At 38.8% G+C, this 20234-nt stretch overlaps 1 protein-coding gene across 6 annotated transcripts in view; it reads left to right on the top strand.

The window, feature by feature from the left end:
* STK31 (serine/threonine kinase 31) overlaps window positions 1–20234 on the top strand; it is a 123129-nt gene that overhangs the window by 37143 nt on the left and 65752 nt on the right. For all 6 annotated transcript variants that reach the window (XM_025378916.1, XM_025378921.1, XM_025378917.1 and 3 more), the window contains 2 exons: window positions 10333–10448; window positions 18096–18255. In XM_025378916.1, the coding sequence (XP_025234701.1) occupies window positions 10333–10448; window positions 18096–18255 (276 nt within the window). The remainder of the gene's footprint in view (window positions 1–10332; window positions 10449–18095; window positions 18256–20234) is intronic.

The raw sequence follows: 20234 nt of genomic DNA, 5'->3' as shown, positions 1-20234 counted from the left end.
TGTCTCTAAACTCTCATAAGGGTGCCATCTGTAGGACTGTGACTAGAGAGGGTGGGGCCCCTCTCAGGTGAGCAGTGTTGGTATGATGCAGTGGGGAGTGTGTTCTACTCAAGTCTTAAGTCTCACAGCAGCCTATAGCAGAGCTTTGGGTGTTGTTGCAGGTGTGCATAGGAGAGCCTGGCTTTTCTGCCCCTTCTTGGCTGGGCAGTAGCTGCAGTCAACCTTAACTCAAGCCAAAGTTGGGGCACAGCTCAGAATTAAACTCTCAAAATGACAGTTTTGGCCTGTGCCCTGGGATACTAGGGCACCACCCAGGCGAGCAGCATGGGCAAAAAACTGTGGGAAGTGTAGTCTGATTGTGTCTCAGTTTCACAGCAGCCCATTGCAGGGTGGTGGGTATTCTATAGATATGTGTGGGGTAGCCTGGTTTCTCTGTTGGTCCTTTGCTGGGCAGTGACTGGGGCCATGTCAGCCCCAACTCAGGCCAAGGGCAGGACTCAGCCCAGTATTGAACTCAGAAAATGGTGTCTTGGGCATGGGGCTAGAGAGAATGGGGCACCACCCAGCCAAGCAGCATGAGCAAGAAGGTGTAGGGAGTGTGATCTACTTATGTTTCAGTCTCAACAGCAGCTTGTAGCAGATGACAAGTATCCTCCTGGGGGTGCATGGGCATGCTTGTTCTCCTTCTCCTTTTTTGGAGCAGTACAGTGGCTGCAGCCATGTCTATAGGTCCCTGGTATCTAAACTCTTAAAGTAGCTCCCTGCTGAGGCTGCTCCAGACTTGGGTGCCTGTGGGATTCTGTGTGGATTCCTTTTCTGGAAGAATGTCTCTGTGTGATCTTTAGGCAGCTCCGTGAGGTGCGAGGCCCTAGTGGATCGAAGGTTTCTCCTATAGCCAGTGTTGTAAAAGCGTGTTTCAGAGCTCTGGGGATTTTTCTCTTACTATTTCCCTGCATACAGTAGCCTTTCCTGGCTCTCAGCTGTTTTCCGGCTAGGCATGCTTCCTCAGACCCTCTACTTTCTTACTTCTGGGGCTTTCTGTCTCTTCTCTGGTGAATCCAAGTGTTCGTTATTAGATAATCTGTTCAAAATATGTCTACTTACTATTCTGATTCTTCCCTGTGGAGAAGGCATACGCTTATCTAGTTGGCCATCTTGATTATTTTCTCTCTCACTCATTCTTTATCATTGTGGTTTGATGTGTTTCTGTAGTGGGAACATTTGATTCCTTTCTTGTTTTTACTTGTGTGTTTGCTCTACTCTGTGGGTTTTATACTTTTTTTTTTTTTTTTGAGACAAGAGTCTCGCTTTGTCACCTAGGCTGGAGTGCAATGACACGATCTTGGCTCTCTGCAACCTCCACCTCCCGCGTTCAAGCAGTTCTCCTACTTCAGCCCCCTAAGTAACTGGGATTATAGGCACCCACCACCACGCTTAGTTAATTTTTGTACTTTTTAGTAGAGTCGGAGTTTCACCATGTTGGCCAGGCTGGTCTCGAACTCCTGACCTCAGGTGATCCGCCTGCCTCGGCCTCCCAAAGTGCTGGGATTACAGGTGTGAGCCCACTATCAAGCAATTCAGCCTAATATTTATAAAGCACTCCACCCAACAACTTATAGGATACACATAACTTTAAAAAATGAATGAAACATTTCCAGACAGACCATATGCTGGGTAATGAAACCAATGTCAATAAATTTAAAAGAACTGAAACCTGAGTATGCTCTCTGATACCAATAAAATTAAATTAGAAATCAGTAACAAAATATATTGCGGGAACCACTGAGTATTTATCCAAAAGAAAGGAGTTAACATGCACTCCTAAGTTTACTGCAGCACTATCACAATATCAGAGACATAGAATGAACCTAAGTGTCCATCAGCGGATCAAGAAAATGCAGTATATATACAATGGAATACTATTCAGTCATAAAAATGAATGAAATCCTGTCATTTACAGCTACATGGATGGAACTGGATGTGATTCTGTTAAACAGGCACAGAAAGACAAATATTTTACATTCTTGTTAATATGTAGGAGCTAAAAAAGTTGATTTCATGGAGGTAGAGAGTGGAATGATAGATACCAGAGGCTAGGAAGGGTGTGTTAGGGAGAGAAGAATAAAGAGAGGTTGGTTAATAAGTACAAACATGCAGTTAGATAGAAGGGTAAGTTTTAATGTTTGATAGCAGATGACTATAGTTAGTGATGTATTGTATATTTCAAAATAGCAAGAAGAGAAATGTCTTGAAATGTTCCCAACACACAGAAATGATAAATCCTTGAGGTGATCGATATCCTAAATACCTACACCTGATCATTACACATTCTAGGCATATGAAAAAATATCACACATACACCAGTAAATATATACAAATACTATGTACCAAGAAAAAAATAAAATATATATTGGGGAAATCTTCAAATTTGTGGAAATTAAGCACATGCTTCTAAATAGTTCATAGTTCAAAATAGGAGTCACAAGGAAATGTTTTAAATATGCTTCACTAAATAATAAACAAAACATATCAAAATTTGTGGTTTGTAAATAAAGCAATGCTTAGAAAGAAATATTTATCTCTAAAAGTATATTATAAAAGTACAAAAGATTTAAAACAATAATATGGAGGACTTCAGGTTTTGGTTTCACATGTAAGGAGCCTGGAAGTCACTATGCCATCCTAACACATTAAAAAGCTGAACAAAGTGAAAATCAACAACTTTTCTCAGATCTGTAAGAAAAGGTGAGATAGGTAGGGTCATGGGGAAAACTGCTACTCCTAAAATTAGACAGACAGGGATACAGAGAATCACAACATACTGGAACAGAAATTTCTACAGGAAGCAATGCCTAGATAGGAAAATCTGGACTTCTGACAAACTGCTGGAAACTAGGTGTGGGCAAGACTGAGAGTTGAAAGCTCCAGGGGCATCTAGTCATGCTGGCCCCCATGCTTTTGTGAGTTTTACCTCCAGGAGTTAGATCAGGTTCTCACAGTAAATACAGTATCATATATATCATTGCAGTAAAATCCCCTCATGCTTCCAGCAGTGAGAGGGGAAAACAAACCATTTTGAAATATCCCAGAGCACTATGTACTTCTTAGTAAGATCTACCCTGAAAAGAAACCAGTTAACCACAGCCTAACCTGCTGAGATTTCACCAAAGCCTACCCGACCTGGGGGAAGGAAGTATCCAACTCCAGCTAGCTATATCCTTCCACATGGAAGGAGGTAAATACCCAATTCCATCCTATTCTAGCCATACTATCCCACCTAAAGGGGGAGGAAAAAAATGAGAAACGCTTGTGAATTCACAGGCCAGAGGCGTAGACTCACAAAAAGACTGAGACCTAATCACAGGACCATACAACACATCACTCCCCTGTATATCTTACAACTACATTATTAAAGACATAATTAAACCAATTGCTTTTTTACCTGATATATCATATACAGTTATCAAGAAAAAATTACAGCCAGGCACAGTGGCTAATGCCTGCAATTCCAGCACTTTGGGAGGCTGAGGTGGGTGAATTGCTTGAGCCGGGAGTTCAAGACCAGCCTGGGTGATATGACAAAATGGTCTCTACCAAAAAAAAAAAAAAAAGTGCAAAAATTAGCCAGGCATGGTGGTGCACACCTGTAGTCCCAGCCTCCCACTCAGGAGGCTGAGGTGGGAGGATCACTTGAGTCTAGGAGGTGGAGGTTGCAGTGAGCCAAGATCACACCACTGCATTCCAGACTAGACAAGAGGGCAAGACCCTGTCTCAAACCAAAAAAGAAAAAGAAAAAGAAAAAATTATAAACTAAAGAAAAACTCAGAACCAGATGTGGAAGGGATGTTGGAATTATCAGACAATGAGTTTAAAACAACTATGATTAATATGCTATGCATTATAATGGAGAAAATAGATAGCATGTAGTAACAACAGATGGGCAATGTAAGCAAAGAGATGGAAACCCTAAGAATGAACCAAAAAGAAGTGTTGGATATCAAAACACTGTAACAGAAATCAAAAATGCCTTCAATGGACATCCTAGTAGACTGGACGTGGCTGACAAAAGAACCCTAAAACTGAGAAGCAATGACAACAGACTCAAAAGAAACAACAGAAGACCTAATAATTGTGGGACAACTACAAATCATGTAACATATGAGTAATGAGAATGCCAAAAGGAAAAGAAATACCTAAAACGATACTGACTGAGAATTTTCCTAAACCAAAACATGGATCCACGAAGCTCAAAGACCACTAAGCTGAATGAATGCAAATAATAATAATAATAAAACTAAACATATAATTTTCAAACTACAGAAAATCAAAGATAAAGAAAAAATCTCAAAGAAGCCAGAGGGCAAAAAACAGCTTACCTATAGAGGAGTAAAAGTAAGAATTATACTCAACATCTGATATACTTTGGATGTTTGCCCCCTCCAAATCTCATGTTTAAATGTAATCTCCAGTGTTAGAGGTGGGGCCTAGTGGGAGGTACTGGTTCATGGGGCAGATCCCTCATGGACGGCTTAGCACCATCCTCTTGGTGGTGAGTTCTCACTCAGTTCACACGAGATTTGGTTAGGAGTGACCCCTTCCCTCCCTTGCTCCCCTCTGCTTGCTCCCTCTCTCCCCATGTGATAAGCTGGCTCCCCTTTGCCTTCAGCCAGGACAGTAAGTTTCTTAAGGCCCTCACCAGAAGCAGATTCTGGCACCATGTTTTCTATATAGCCTGCAAAACCATGAGCCAATATAAACCTCTTTTCTTTACAGTCAGTCTCAGATATTCCTTTATAGCAATGAAAACGAATATAACATCTCCTTGGCAAGCATGCAAGGAAGTAGAGAATGGAGTGAAATATTTAAAGCGTTGAACAAAGAAAAGCCACCAACCTAGAACTCTATGTCCTAAATCATCCTGGAAAAGCAAAGATGAAATAAAAGACTTAGAGGGGGAAAAAAAAGAGGGACAATGCAACTGGTAGACCTTTCTTGAAAGAAATGTTAAAATATGTTCTTTAAAGAGGAGAAAAACAATATAGGTCAAAAACTTGTCTCCACATAAAGAAGGAAGAGCATCAAAGCAGGAATAAGTGAAGGTAAAATATAAACTTTTATTCTCAATTGATCTGACAGAAAATAGTTTCTTAAAAATAGCAACAATGTATTTGATTATATATGTTTATGTGTACATATATATGCTTACACATAATTATATATAAGTGAAATAAAAGACATCAACAACACAAGGAGTAAGAGGGAGGAATTAGGATTATTTTCTTATAATAAGGTGCTCACACTACCCATTAAGTGATACAGTGTTACTTGAAAGCGGGCCTGAATTAATTGTAAATGTATACTGCAAACACTAGAGAAACCACTGAAAAACATTTTTTAAAAAAGTATAACTGACATGCTAAGAAATAAGAAAAAAATAGAATCATATAAAATGCTCAAAGCACAAAAAAAGAGAAAAAAGTGGAAGACAAAAGAACAAGCAAGAGCATCAGATAGATCTTAATCCAATGCAACCACATCAATAATCACTTTAATGTCAACGGTCTAGATCAGGGGTCCCCAACCCCCAGGCCATGAACTGGTAGGGTCCATGGCCTGGTAAGAACTGGGTCAAGGCTGGGCACGGTGGCTCAAGCCTGTAATCACAGCACTTTGGGAGGCCGAGATGGGTGGATCACAAGGTCAGGAGATCCAGACCATCCTGGCTAACCCAGTGAAACCCCGTCTCTACTAAAATATACAAAAAACTAGCCGGGCAAGGTGGCGGGCGCCTGTAATCCCAGCTACTCAGAGGCTGAGGCAGGAGAATGGCGTAAACCCGGGAGGCGGAGCTTGCAGTGAGCCGAGATCCGGCCACTGCACTCCAGCCTGGGCGACAGAGCGAGAGTCCGTCTCAAAAAAAAAAAAAAAAAAAGAACTGGGTCATACAGCAGGTGAGTAGCAGGTGAGCGAGTATCACTGCCTGAGCTTCGCCATCTGTCATATCAGCGGCGGCATTACAGTCTCATAGGAGCGCAAACCCTATTGTGAAGTGCACACATGAGGGATCTAGGTTGCACGCTCCTTATGAGAATCTAATTAATGCCTGATGATCTGAGGTGAAACAGTTTCATCCCAAAACCCCTAACCTCCCTCCTGGAAAAACTGTCTTCGATGAAACTGGTCCCTGGTGCCAAAAAGGTTGGGGACCACTGGTCTAAATACACCAGTTAAAAGACGGACTGTCAGAATGGATGAAAAAGCAAGATTCAAATATACACTGTCTACCAGAACCTACTTTAAATATAAAGATACCTACAGATTAAAAGTAAATGTGGTCAGGCATAGTGACTCACACCTGTCATCCCAATACTTTGGGAGGCTGAGGCTGGAGAACTCCTGACGACCAGGAGTTCAAGACCTGTCTGGAAAACATGTCAAGACCCCATCTCTTAAAAAAAAAAAATGCCAGGGATAGTGGTGCATGCCCGTAGTCCAAGCTACTCAGGAGGCTGGGGCAGGAGGAGGATAGCTTGAGCTATCCTTGAGAGGAGTTCAAGGTTGCAATGTGCCATGATTGTACCTCTGCACTCCAGTCTGGGTGACAGAGTAAGACCCTGTCTCAAAAAAACAAATAAAATTAAATTAAACAGATGAAGAAAAATATACCATGCTAGCACTAATCAAAGGGAAACAAATTAACATAGGTACTAAACACTAGGAGCTACACTAATTTCACACAGAGTAGACTTCAAAGCAAGAAAAGTTTTCAGGGATAAAGAGGAACACTAAACAATGATAAAGGGGTCATTCTCTGTATGTGCCTAATAATAGAGCATCAAAATATATGACTTAAAGACTAACAGAACTGCAAGGAGAAATAAATAAATCTAGTATTATAGTTGGAGATGTCAACATCCCTCTATCAGAAGTGGACAGATCTACCATGAAAAATTAGTAAAGATACATCTGAACTCAATACCAATAAATTAGATATAACTAACATCCATAGTCTACAGTGGATAATTAACATCTACAGACTACAGCTGACTCTTGAACAAAGCAAGTGTTAGGGGTGTCAACCCCCACAGTCTTGAAAATCTATGTGTAGCTTTTGATTCCACAGAAACCTAATTACTAATAGCCTACTGTTGACCAGCAGCTTTATTGATAAGACAAGCCGTCAGTTAGCAAGTATTCTGTATATTATATGTATTATATACAGTATTGTCACAGTAAAGTAAGCCAGAAAAAAGAAGATACAAGGAAAAGCATAAAGAAGAGAAGATATATTTACTACTCATTAAATGGAAGTGGATCATCATTAAGGTCTTCATCCTCCATCATCTTCACATTGAGCAGGCTGAGGACAAGGAGGAAGACGAGAGGTTGGTGTTCCTATCTCACCAATGGCAGAGATGGAAGAAGTGGAAGGGGAGGCAGGAGGGGCAGGCATAACTGATGTAACTTTTATTTAAAATATCCACATATAAGTGGACCCTTGTAGTTCAAACTCATATTCGAGGGTGAACTATAGTTCATCCAACAACAGCAGAATCTACATTCCTGTCAAGATCATATGGAAGATTCACCAAAATACGCCACCACATTCTGGGCCATAAAACACACCTTAACAGTTAAAGGAATAGAAACCGTACAATGTCTGCTTTCAGGCCACAGTAGAATAAGCATGAAATCAATAACAGAAAGATAATTGAAAAAAAATCTCAAAACATGTAAGGATTAAACAACATTACTAATAACACATGAGTCAAAGAAGAAATCTCATGAAAAATTTAAAAATACTTTCAAGATAAAAATACAACTTAACCAAAATTTGTAGAATGTAGCATAGGCAGTGCATTGACAAAAATTAACAGCATTGAAATGCATATATATCAGAAGTGAAAAAAAAAAACTAATATTACTAATCTAAGTTTGCTCCTTAGGAAACATAAAAAGAACAGCAAATTAAATCTTAAATATGCAAAAATAGGAAAGTATAAATCAATCGATCTGAAAACAGGAAATCAAGAGGAAAAAAATCAACAAAACCAAAAGTTGATACTTTGAAAAGATGAATAAAATTGGTAACACTATAACCGGGCTAATTAAGAAAAAAAAGACAGGAGGACACAAATTGCCAGTATCAGAAATGAAAGAGGGCATCAGTACAGATCCAATGTAAAACATTAAAATTAAATATAAAAATGTAAAATTAAAAATATGAACAACTCAAGGCCCACAAATTTGATAACCTAGATTAAATGAACTAATTCTTTGAAAGACATAATCTGCCAAAACTCACATAAAAATAATCTGAACAGATTTATTTCTATTTTTAAAACTGAATCAACCATTAATAAGCTTCCAAAACAGAAAGTGTCAGGCCTATATAAGTTCACTGATAAATTCTACCAAACATTTAAGGAAAAAACTATACCAATTCTCTGTCATTGAATAGAAGCAGAGGAAATACTTCCAAACTCATTCCATGAGGCCAGCATCACCCTAATACTGAAAGCAGAAAACAGCATTACAAAAAAAGAAAGACACAAACCAATATACGTCATGAACATATATGTAAAAACCTTCCAAAAAATTAGAAAATTGAATCCAACAATGTATGAAAAGAAACACAGTTGATGCTTGAACAACACAGGTTTGAACTGCATAGGTCCACTTACTAACAGATTTTTCTCAATAAGTTACACAAGGTGTGCCTGCTTGTATACCTTGTATAACTTACTGAAAAAAAAAAAAGTAAAAATTTTAATTTATTTTAAAATAATTTTAATTTTAACTTATTTTTAAATAAGTTAAATAATTTTAAGTTAATATTAATTTAAAATTAAATAAATTAAATAATTTCAACTTACAAAATTTTAATAAATAATTTTAACTTATTTAATTTTAAAATAAGTTAAAATTATTGAACTTATTTATCCCTCCACCTGTTCCATCTCTGTCACCTGTGAGACAAGAGCAACCCATGCTCTTCCTCCTCAGCCTACTCAACATGAAGACAATGAGAATTAAGACTTAATAAAAAGTAAATTAATAAAAAGTGTGAGCCACCATGCCCGGCCGGGTTTTGTACTTTCATGTGTTTTTATGATCACAGATTGTCATCCTTTTCACTTCCAGGTATTGTCCTCCCTTAAGTATCTCTTGTGGAGATGGTCTAGTGCTGATGAATTCCCTTAGCTTTTGCTTGCCTGGGAAAGACCCTGACAGATTCTCTCTCTACTTGTTCAATCAACTACTGAGAGAGAAGTATTGAAATCTAAATATTATTGTAGTTTTGTCTGTTTTATTCCCTTTTGTTCTATCAGATTTTGTGATTTTTTAAAAAAGCTCTGTTATTATGCAAGTATACATTTAGAATTGTTGGATCTTTTTGGTGAATTGACCCATTTATCTTTATGAAATGTCTCTCTTTATTGCTTAGAAAATACTCCCTGTGCCAAAGGGAGTTGTTGCTTGACATTAATACAGGCATATTTGCGTATAGTATTTTTATTCGAAGTTCCTAGAGCAGTCAAATCGGTAGGGACCCAAAGTTGAATGGTGGTTTCCAGGGTCTTGGGGGAAGGGAGATAGGGAGTAGTGTTTGATAGATACAGAGTTATAATTAGGAAAGATGAAAAAGTTCTGGAGATGGATGGTGCTGATGATTACACAACAATATGAATGTACCTAATGTAACAGAACTATACATTTTAAAATGGTTAAAATGATAAATTTTATGTTACATATATTTTACCACAATTTAAAAAAAGACATAGCACCAAAAAAAGATGAATGAATAAATTCCGAAATGCTATGCCAAGAGTGATAATATATAGTTTGCTTAGAATCATTAAAGCCTTCATTCTTTATTTAATTGAAGCAGTTAAAAATAAATATTAATTTGAAATAAAAATCAGCAGCTGGATTCTATTTTATTCAAATTTGGAAACTTTTTTTTTTTTTTTTTTTTTTTTTGAGACAGAATCTGACTTTGTTGCCTAGGCTAGAGTGCTGTGGCACAATCTCGACTCACTGCAACCTCTGCCTCCCTAGCTCTGGCCATCCTCTCACCTTAGCCTCCTAAGTAGCTAAGACTACAGGCACGCACCACCACACCCATGTATTTTTTTGTAGAGATGGGGTTTTGTTGTGTTGCAGGCTGGTCTCAAACTTTTGAGCTCAAGCCATCTGCCCTCCCTGGCCTCCCAAAGTGTTGGAATTACAGGCGTGAGCCACTATGTCCAGCCAAAAATTATTTAAATTATAGCAGAAATACAGTTTCCTATTTGGGTCACACTAGGATGTGCTTATTCTTTGTTTCAGCAAGAGAAAGCAGCTGCTGTGGATTTGACTAATCACTTAGAAAGCACTCTGAAGACCTGTATAGATACCAGAATGAAAAATCTGGCAGCTAAGATGGAAATACTGAAAGAAATGAGGTAAAAAGCATATTTTTCAGAAGGATATTTTAAACTAATTGTTAATCAGTGGTTCTTTGTTTATTTAAATTGTATGCCTGCCATTTTTGCTTTAAAATTTAACCTTTGTATTTTTATGACTTCAAGGAGAGAAATTAAAGATAGTTATTTCTGAGATGAACTTTATACTGTTTTTGTCAGTTTTCTGTTGTCACTGCTTGGAGCTATAGTGTTCTAAGGTCATAACTGAGACTGAAATTGAAAAAACAGCAACATAGTTTTAAGTGATAGTTTGATGGGAAACTGCCATATCCAGTTATTTTGCTTGGGGTTATTTTCAGGAGTATACCCCGTCCTTGAATAACGTGTTTTCATTCAACATTATTTCATTATAACATTGAAGAAGAAAATCAATTTCTAGCTGGAGCCCCACTGTCTGTGTGGAATTTGCACATTCTCTCCATATTTGGGTGGTTTTCTTGGAATACTGTGGTTTTCTCTCACATCCCACTTAGGTGAATTGGTGTGTCTGTATTGTCCCAGTATGAGTGAGTGTGGATGAGCGTGAGTGTGTCCTGCAGTGCAATGGTGTCATGTCCAGGTTTGGCTCCCATCTTAACGCTCTGAGCTGCTGAGATAGTTGTGGCCACCTATGACCCCTGGATTGGAGTAAGCAGGTTGGAAAATGAATGAGTGAATGAATATATACAAATTATCATAAAATAAAAATTGGTAAAGTATGCAAGAATCATACAGATGCCTTTGCAATAAACAATGCGGCATGAAAGCATTCAGTGAGCCCACTGTATTTGTTATTGTTTGTTTTTGAACCTCTGGTGGTAGGGGGTGCTTCTTACAATTTTCGCTTTGCAAACATTTATTCCTTGATTTAACCCTACAGTCACCCACTCATTCACCAAAGTTTGGGTAAATAATTATCTTAGCTTTTTATTTTTTTTATTATTTTTTATTTTTATTTTTTATTATACTTTAAGTTCTAGGGTACATGTGCACAACGTGCAGGTTTGTTACAGATGTATACATGTGCCATGTTGGTGTGCTGCACCCATTAACTCGTCATTTACATTAGGTATATCTCCTAATTCTCTCCCTCCCCCCTCCCCACAATAGGACCCTGTGTGTGATGCTCCCCTTCCTGTGTCCAAGTGATCTCATTGTTCAGTTCCCACCTATGAGTGAGAACATGCGGTACTTGGTTTTCTGTTCTTGTGATAGTTTGCTGAGAATGATGGTTTCCAGCTGCATCCATGTCCCTACAAAAGACATGAACTCATCCTTTTTTATGGCTGCATAGTATTCCATGGTGTGTATGTGCCACATTTTCTTAATCCAGTCTGTCACTGATGGACATTTGGGTTAATTCCAAGTCTTTGCTACTGTGAATAGTGCCTCAATAAACATACACGTGCATGTGTCTTTATAGCAGCATGACTTATAATCCTTTGGGTATAGACCCAGTAATGGGATGGCTGGGTCAAATGGTGTTTCTAGTTCTAGATCCTTGAGGAATCACCACACTGTTTTCCACAATGGTTGAACTAGTTTACAGTCCCACCAACAGTGTAAAAGTGTTCCTATTTCTCCACATCCTCTCCAGCACCTGTTGTGTCCTGATTTTTTTTAATGATTGCCATTCTAACTGGTGTGAGATGGTATCTCAATGTGGTTTTGATTTGCATTTCTCTGATGGCCAGTGATGATGAGCATTTTTTCACGTGTCCGTTGGCTGTATGAATGTCTTCTTTAGAGAAGTGTCTGTTCATATCCTTTGCCCACTTTTTGATGGGGTTGTTTGTTTTTTTCTTGTAAATTTGATTGAGTTCTTTATAGGTTCTGGATATTAGCCCTTTGTCAGATGAGTAGATTGCAAACATTTTCTCCCATTCCGTAGGTTGCCTGTTCACTCTGATGGTAGTTTCTTTTGCTGTGCAGAAGCTCTTTAGTTTAATTAGATCCCATTTGTCAATTTTGGCTTTTGTTGCCGTTGCTTTTGGTGTTTTAGACATGAAGTCCTTGCCCATGCCTGTGGCCTGAATGGTATTACCTCGGTTTTCTTCTAGGGTTTTTATGGTTTTAGGTCTAACATTTAAGTCTGTAATCCATCTTGAATTACTTTTCGTATAAGGAGTAAGGAAAGGATCCAGTTTCAGCTTTCTACTTATGGCTAGCCAATTTTCCCAGCACCATTTGTTAAATAGGGAATCCTTTCCCCATTTCTTGTTTTTGTCAGATTTGTCAAGATAATATGGCTGTAGATGTGGGTATTATTTCTGAGGGCTCTGTTCTGTTCCATTGGTCTATATCTCCGTTTTGGTAACAGTAGCATGCTGTTTTGGTTACTGTAGCCTGATAGTATAGTTTGAAGTCAGGTAGTGTGATGCCTCCAGCTTTGTTCTTTTGACTTAGGATTGTCTTGGCAATGCAGGGTCTTTTTTGGTTCCATATGAACTTTAAAGCAGTTTTTTCCAATTCTGTGAAGAAAGTCATGGGTAGCTTGATGGGGATGGCATTGAATCTATAAATTACCTTGGGCATTATGGCCATTTTCACAATATTGATTCTTCCTATCCATGAGCATGGTATGTTCTTCCATTTATTTGTGTCCTCTTTTATTTCACTGAGCAGTGGTTTGTAGTTCGCCTTGAAGAGGTCCTTTACATCCCTTGTAAGTTGGATTCCTAGGTATTTTATTCTCTTTGAAGCTATTGTGAATGGGAGTTCATTCATGATTTGGCTCTGTTTGTCTGTTACTGGTGTATAAGAATGCTTGTGATTTTTGCACATTGATTTTGTATCCTGAGACTTTGCTGAAGTTGCTTATCAGCTTAAGGAGATTTTGGGCTGAGGCAATAGGGTTTTCTAAATATACAATCATGTCATCTGCAAACAGAGACAATTTGACTTCCTCTTTTCCTAATTGAATACTCTTTATTTCTTTCTCCTGCCTGATTGTCCTGGCCAGACTTCTAACACTATGTTGAACAGAAGTGGTGAGAGAGGGCATCCCTGTCTTGTGCCAGTTTTCAAAGGGAATGCTTCCAGGTTTTGCCCATTCAGTATAATATTGGCTGTGGGTATATCATAGATAGCTCTTATTATTTTGAGATACGTTCCATCAATACCGAATTTATTGAGAGTTTTTGGCATGAAGGACTGTTGAATTCTTTCAAAGGCCTTTTCTGCATCTGTTGAGATAATCATGTGTTTTTTGTCTTTTGTTCTGTTTATATGCTGGATTATGTTTATTGATTTGCATATGTTGAATCAGCCTTGCATCCCAGGGATGAAGCCCACTTGATCATGGTGGATAAGCTTTTTGATGTGCTGCTGGATTCGGTTTGCCAGTATTTTATTGAGGATTTTTGCATCGATGTTCATCAGGGATATTGGTCTAAAATTCTCTTTTTTTGTTGTATCTCTGTCAGGCTTTGGTATCAGGATGATGTTGGCCTCGTAGAATGAGTTAGGGAGGATTCCCTCTTTTTCTGTTGATTGGAATAGTTTCAGAAGGAATGGTACCAGCTCCTGTTTGTACCTCTGGTAGAATTCGGCTGTGAATCCGTCTGGTCCTGGACTTTTTTTGGTTGGTAGGTTATTAATTATTGCCTCAATTTCAGAGCCTGCTATTGGTCTATTCGGGGATTCAACTTCTTCCTGGTTTAGTCTTGGGAGAGTGTAAGTGTCCAGGAAATTATCTCTTTCTTCTAGGTTTTCTAGTTCATTTGTGTAGAGGTGTTTATAGTATTCTCTGATGGTAGTTTGTATTTCTGTGGGGTCGGTGGTGATACCCCCTTTATCATTTTTTATTGCGTCTATTTGATTCTTCTGTCTTTTCTTCTTTATTAGTCTTGCTAGTGGTCTATCAATTTTGTTGGTCTTTTCAAAAGATCAGCTCCTGGATTCATTGATTTTTTTGGAGGGTTTTTTATGTCTCTATCTCCTTCAGTTTTGCTCTGATCTTAGTTATTTCTTGCCTTCTGCTAGCTTTTGAATGTGTTTGCTTTTGTTTCTCTAGTTCTTTTAATTGTGATGTTAGGGTGTCAATTTTAGATGTTTCCTGCTTTCTCTTGTGGGCATTTAGTGCTATAAATTTCCCTCTACACAGTGCTTTAAATGTGTCCCAGAGATTCTGGTACGTTGTATCTTTGTTCTCATTGGTTTCAAAGAACATCTTTATTTCTGCCTTCATTTTGTTATGTACCCAGTAGTCATTTAGGAGCAGGTTGTTCAGTTTCCATGTTAGTTGAGTGGTTTTGGTTGAGTTTCTTAATCCTGAGTTCTAGTTTGATTGCACTGTGGTCTGAGAGACAGTTTGTTATAATTTCTGTTCTTGTACAGTTGCTGAGGAGTGCTTTACTTCCAACTTATGTGGTCAATTTTGGAATAAGTGCAGTGTGGTGCTGAGAAGAATGTATATTCTGTTGATTTGGGGTGGAGCGTTCTGTAGATGTCTATTGGGTCCACTTGGTGCAGAGTTGAGTTCAATTCCTGGATATCCTTGTTAACTTTCTGTCTCGTTGATCTGTCTAATGTCGACAGTGGGGTGTTAAAGTCTCCCATTATTATTGTATGGGAGTCTAAGTCTCTTTGTAAGTCTCTAAGGACTTGCTTTATGAATCTGGGTGCTCCTGTATTGGGTGCATAGATACTTAGGATAGTTAGCTCTTCTTGTTGAATTGATCCCTTTACCATTATGTAATGGCCTTCTTTGTCTCTTTTGATCTTTGTTGGTTTAAAGTCTGTTTTATCAGAGACTAGGATTGCAACCCCTGCCTTTTTTTGTTTTCCATTAGCTTGGTAGATCTTCCTCCATCCCTTTATTTTGAGCCTATGTGTCTCTGCATGTGAGATGGGTCTCCTGAATATAGCAAACTGATGGGTCTTGACTCTTTATCCAATTTTCCAGTCTGTGTCTTTTAATTGGGACATTTAGTCCATGTACATTTAAGGTTAATATTGTTATGTGTGAACTTGATCCTGTCATTGTGATATTAGCTGGTTATTTTGCTCGTTAGTTGATGCAGTTTCTTCCTAGCATCAATGGACTTTACATTTTGACATGTTTTTGCAATGGCTGGTACCAGTTGTTCCTTTCCATGTTTATTGCTTCCTTCAGGATCTCTTGTAGGGCAGGCCTGGTGGTGACAAAATCTCTAAGCATTTGCTTGTCTGTAAAGGATTTTATTTCTCCTCACGTGTGAAACTTAGTTTGGCTGGATATGAAATTCTGGGTTGAAAATACTTTTCTTTAAGAATGTTGAATATTGGCCCCCACTCTCTTCTGGCTTGGAGAGTTTCTGCCGAGAGATCTACTGTTAGTCTGATGGGCTTCCCTTTGTGTGTAACCCGACCTTTCTCTCTGGCTGCCCTTGACAATTTTTTCTTCATTTCAACTTTGGTGAATCTGACAATTATGTGTCTTGGAGTTGCTCTTCTCGAGGAGTATCTTTGTGGCATTCTCTGTATTTCCTGAATTTGAATGTTGGCCTGCCTTACTAGGTTGGGGAAATTCTCCTGGATAATATCCTGCAGTGTTTTCCAACTTGATTCCATTTTCCCTGTCACTTTCAGGCACACCAGTCAGACGTAGATTTGGTCTTTTCACATAATCCCATACTTCTTGGAGGCTTTGTTCATTTCTTTTTACTCTTTTTTCTCCATGTGTCTCTTCTCGCTTCATTTCATTTATTTGATCTTCAATCGCTGATACTGTTTCTTCTAGTTGATTGAGTCGGTTACTGAAGCTTGTGCATTTGTCACGTATTTTCTCGTGTTATGGTTTTCATCTCTATCAGTTCTTTTAAGGTCTTCTCTGCACTGATTATTCTAGTTATCCATTCATCCATTCTTTTTTCAAGGTTACAGTTTCCCTGCGCTGGTTACGTAGTTCCTCCTTTAGCTCTAAGAAGTTTGATCGACTGAAGCCTTCTTCTCTCAACTTGTCAAAGTCATTCTCCATCCAGCTTTGTTCCGTTGCTGGTGATGAGCTGCATTCCTTTGGAGGGGGAGATGTGCTCTGATTTTTTGAATTTCCAGCTTTTCTGCCCTGCTTTTCCCCCATCTTTGTGGTTTTATCTGCCTTTGGTCTTTGATGATAGTGATGTACTGATGGGGTTTTGGTGTGGGTGTCCTTTCTCTTTGTTAGTTTTCGTTCTAACAGTCATGACCCTCAGCTGTAGGTCTGTTGGAATTTGCTTGAGGTCCACTCCAGACCCTGTTTCCCTGGGTATCAGCAGCAGAGGCTGCAGAAGATAGAATATTGCTGAGCAACGAGTGTTGCTGTCTGGTTCTTGCTCTGGAATCTTCGTCTGAGGGTTGAACCCCGCTGTGTGAGGTGTGAGGTGTAGGTCTGCACCTAGTAGGGGATGTCTCCCAGTTAGGCTACTCAGGAGTCAGGGACCCTCTTAAGCAGGCAGTCTGTCCGTTCTCAGATCTCAACCTCTGTGCTGGGAGATGCACTGCTCTATTCAAAGCTATCAGACAGGGACATTTACCTTTTCCAAGGTTTCTTCTGCTTTTTGTTTAGCTATGCCCTGTCCCCAGAGGGGGAGTCTACAGAGGCAGGCAGGCCTCCTTGAGCTGTGGTGGGCTCTACCCAGTTCGAGCTTCCTGGTGGCTTTGTTTACCTACTTAAGCCTCAGCAATGGCGGGCGCCCCTCCCCCAGCCTCACTGCTGCCTTGCAGTTAGATCTCAGACTGCTGTGCTAGCAATGAAGGAGGCTCCGTGGGCATGGGACCCTCTGGGCTAGGTGTGGGATATAATCTCCTGGCGTGCCATTTGCTAAGACCCTTGGTAAAGTGCAGTATTAGGGTGGGAGTTACCCGATTTTCCAGGTGTTGTGTGTCTCAGTTTCCCTTGGCTAGGAAAAGGGATTCCCTTCCCCCTTGCGCTTCCCAGGTGAGGCAATGCCTCACCCTGCTTCAGCTCTCGCTGGTCGGGCTGCACCAGCTGACCAGCACCGATTGTCTGGTACTCCCCATTGAGATGAACCTGGTGCCTCAGTTGAAAATGCAGAAATCACCTGTCTTCTCTGTCACACACTGGGAGCTGGAGGCTGGAGCTGTTCCTATTTGGCCATCTTGGGTGCGCCCCCTCTATCTTAGTTGTTTTTATTGCTTTTTCTTAAATGTATCTAGAGGACACATGTATTTCAGTGTTTAATATTAGAAATGTTTTGGGTCTTTGTTTAGAAGTGATGTTTTTGTGACTAAAAAATATACCGTAGGAACTTAACTCTTGTTTAGATCAATTAGCCTATGGTAAGTGGGTTTCTCTTAGACTTTGTAAATTATTTGTAGACCAAAAATTGAAGCTTCATTTGATACCATTTCAAATTCTGCAGACTTTCAAAGTTGCCTTTTTTATAGTTTAAAAAATTTTTAATTTTTTCATATTTTTTGTGTCATGAAATTAGTATATTCGCAAATGTTTTTTAATTAAAAGTTTATATTATGCATGTCTACATAAAAACACGTGGACTGAAAAATATAAGTTATACATGATTTTATATAAAGTTTTAAAAAGTACCTCTTCAAAGCCAGTGCTGTAAACAATAACTTTTAGGCCATTACTATTAAAGTGTAACTTTTTCTCACATCAGCTTTCTAATGTATTGATCTTTTTCTTTTTGTTGTTTTTAAAAATAGGCATGTCGGCATCAGTGTTCGTTTCGGAAATGACCTTTCAGATGCTATACAAGTGTTGGATGAAGGGTGCTTTACTACTCCAGCTTCTTTGAATGGATTAGAGATAATATGGGCAGAATACAATCTGGCTCAGGAGAAGATTAAAACTTGTGAATATGTGGTTAGTTGAGAATTTTTCTCTATTATAGTTTTTATCTGTTGAACATAAGGAAATTTTTTTTTAAAATTTCTTCTTAAAAAAAAATAACAGGATACATGTGCAGAATGTGCCGGTTTGTTACATAGGTATACATGTGCCGTGGTGGTTTGCTGCACTTATTGACCTGTCCTCTAAATTCCCTCCCCTCACCCTCCCACCCCCCAATAAGCCCTGGTGTGTATTGCTTCCCTCTCTGTGTCCATGTGTTTTTAATGTTCAACTCCCACTTATGAGTAAAAACATGCGGTGTTTGGTTTTCTATTCCTGTGTTAGTTTGCCGAAGATGATGGTGTCCAGCTTCATCCATGTCACTGGAGAGGACATGAACTCATTCCTTTTTATGGCTGCATCGTATTCCATGGTGTATATGTAACACATTTTCTTTATCCAGTCTATTATTGATGGGCATTTGGGTTGGTTCCAAGTCTTTGCTATTGTAAATAGTGCTGCAATAAACATACTTGTGCATGTATCTTTATAGCAGGATGATTTATATTCCTTTGGGTGTATACCCAGTAATGGGATTGCTGGGTTGAATGGTATTTCTGGTTCTAGATCCTTGAGAAATTGCCATATCATCTTCCATAATGGTTGAACTAATTTACATTCCCACCAACAGTGTAAAAGTGTTCTTACTTCTCCACATCCTCTCCAGCATCTATTGTTTCCTGACTTTAATGATCGCCATTCTAACTGGTATGAAGTGGTATCCCTTTGTGGTTTTGATTTGCATTTCTCTGATGATTAGTGATGTTCAGCTTTTTTTCATATGTTTGTTGGCCACATAAATGTCTTCCTTTGAGAAGTGCCTGTTCATATCCTTTGCTCACTTTTTGATGGGGTTGTCTTTTTCCTGTAAATATGTTTAAGTTCCTTGTAGATTCTGGATATTAGACCTTTGTCAGATGGGTAAATTGCAAAAATTTTCTCCTGTTCAGGAGAACAGGTTGCCTGTTCACTCTGATGATAGTTTCTTTTGCTGTGCAGAAACTCTTTAGTTTAATTAGATCCCATTTGTCAATTTTGACTTGTGTTGCAATTGCTTTTGTTGTTTTTGTCATGAAGTCTTTGCCCATACCTATGTCCTGAACGCTATTGCCTAGGTTTTCTTCTAGGGTTTTTATATTTTAGGTTTTACATTTCAGTCTTTAATCCATCTAGAGTTAATTTTTGTGTAAAGTGTAAGGAAGGGGTTCAGTTTCAGTTTTCTGCATATGTCTCGTTTTCCCAGCACCATTTACTGAATAGGAGATGCTTTCCCAATTACTTGTTTTTGTCAGGTTTGTCAAAGATCAGATGGTTGTAGATGTGTGGTGTTATTTCTGGGGTTTCTATTCTGCTCCATTGGTCTGTATGTCTGTTTTGGTACCAGTAGCATGCTGTTTTGGTTACTGTCACCTTGTAGTATAGTTTGAAGTCAGGTAGCATGATGCCTCCAGCATTCTTCCTTTTGATTAGGATTATCTTGGTTATAAGAGGCCTTTCTTTGATTCCATATGAAATTTAAAATAGTTTTTCCTAATTCTTTGAAGAATGTCAGTGGTAGCTTGATGGGAATAGCATTGATTCTATAAATTACTTTGGGCAGTATGGCCATTTTCATGATCTTGAGTCTTTTTCTATCCATGAGGATGGAATATTTTTCCATTTGTTTGTGTCCTCTCTTATTTCCTTGAGCAGTGGTTTGTAATTCTTCTTAAAGAGGTCCTTCACATCCCTTATTAGCTGTATTCCTAGGTATTTTATTCTTTTTGTAACACTTGTGAATGGGAGTTCATTCATGGTTTGGCTCTTTGCTTGCCTATTGTTGGTGTGTAGGAATGATTGTGATTTTTGCACATTTACTTTGTATCCTGAGACTTTGCTGAAGTTGCCTATCATTTCAAGAAGATTTGGGCTGAGACGATGGGGTTTTCTAAATATAAAATCATGTCATCTGC

This window comes from Theropithecus gelada, chromosome 3 (genome assembly GCF_003255815.1).
Source record: "Theropithecus gelada isolate Dixy chromosome 3, Tgel_1.0, whole genome shotgun sequence".
Classification (NCBI taxonomy): Eukaryota; Metazoa; Chordata; class Mammalia; order Primates; family Cercopithecidae; genus Theropithecus; species Theropithecus gelada.
This window is presented reverse-complemented; position numbering and strand designations above follow the sequence as displayed.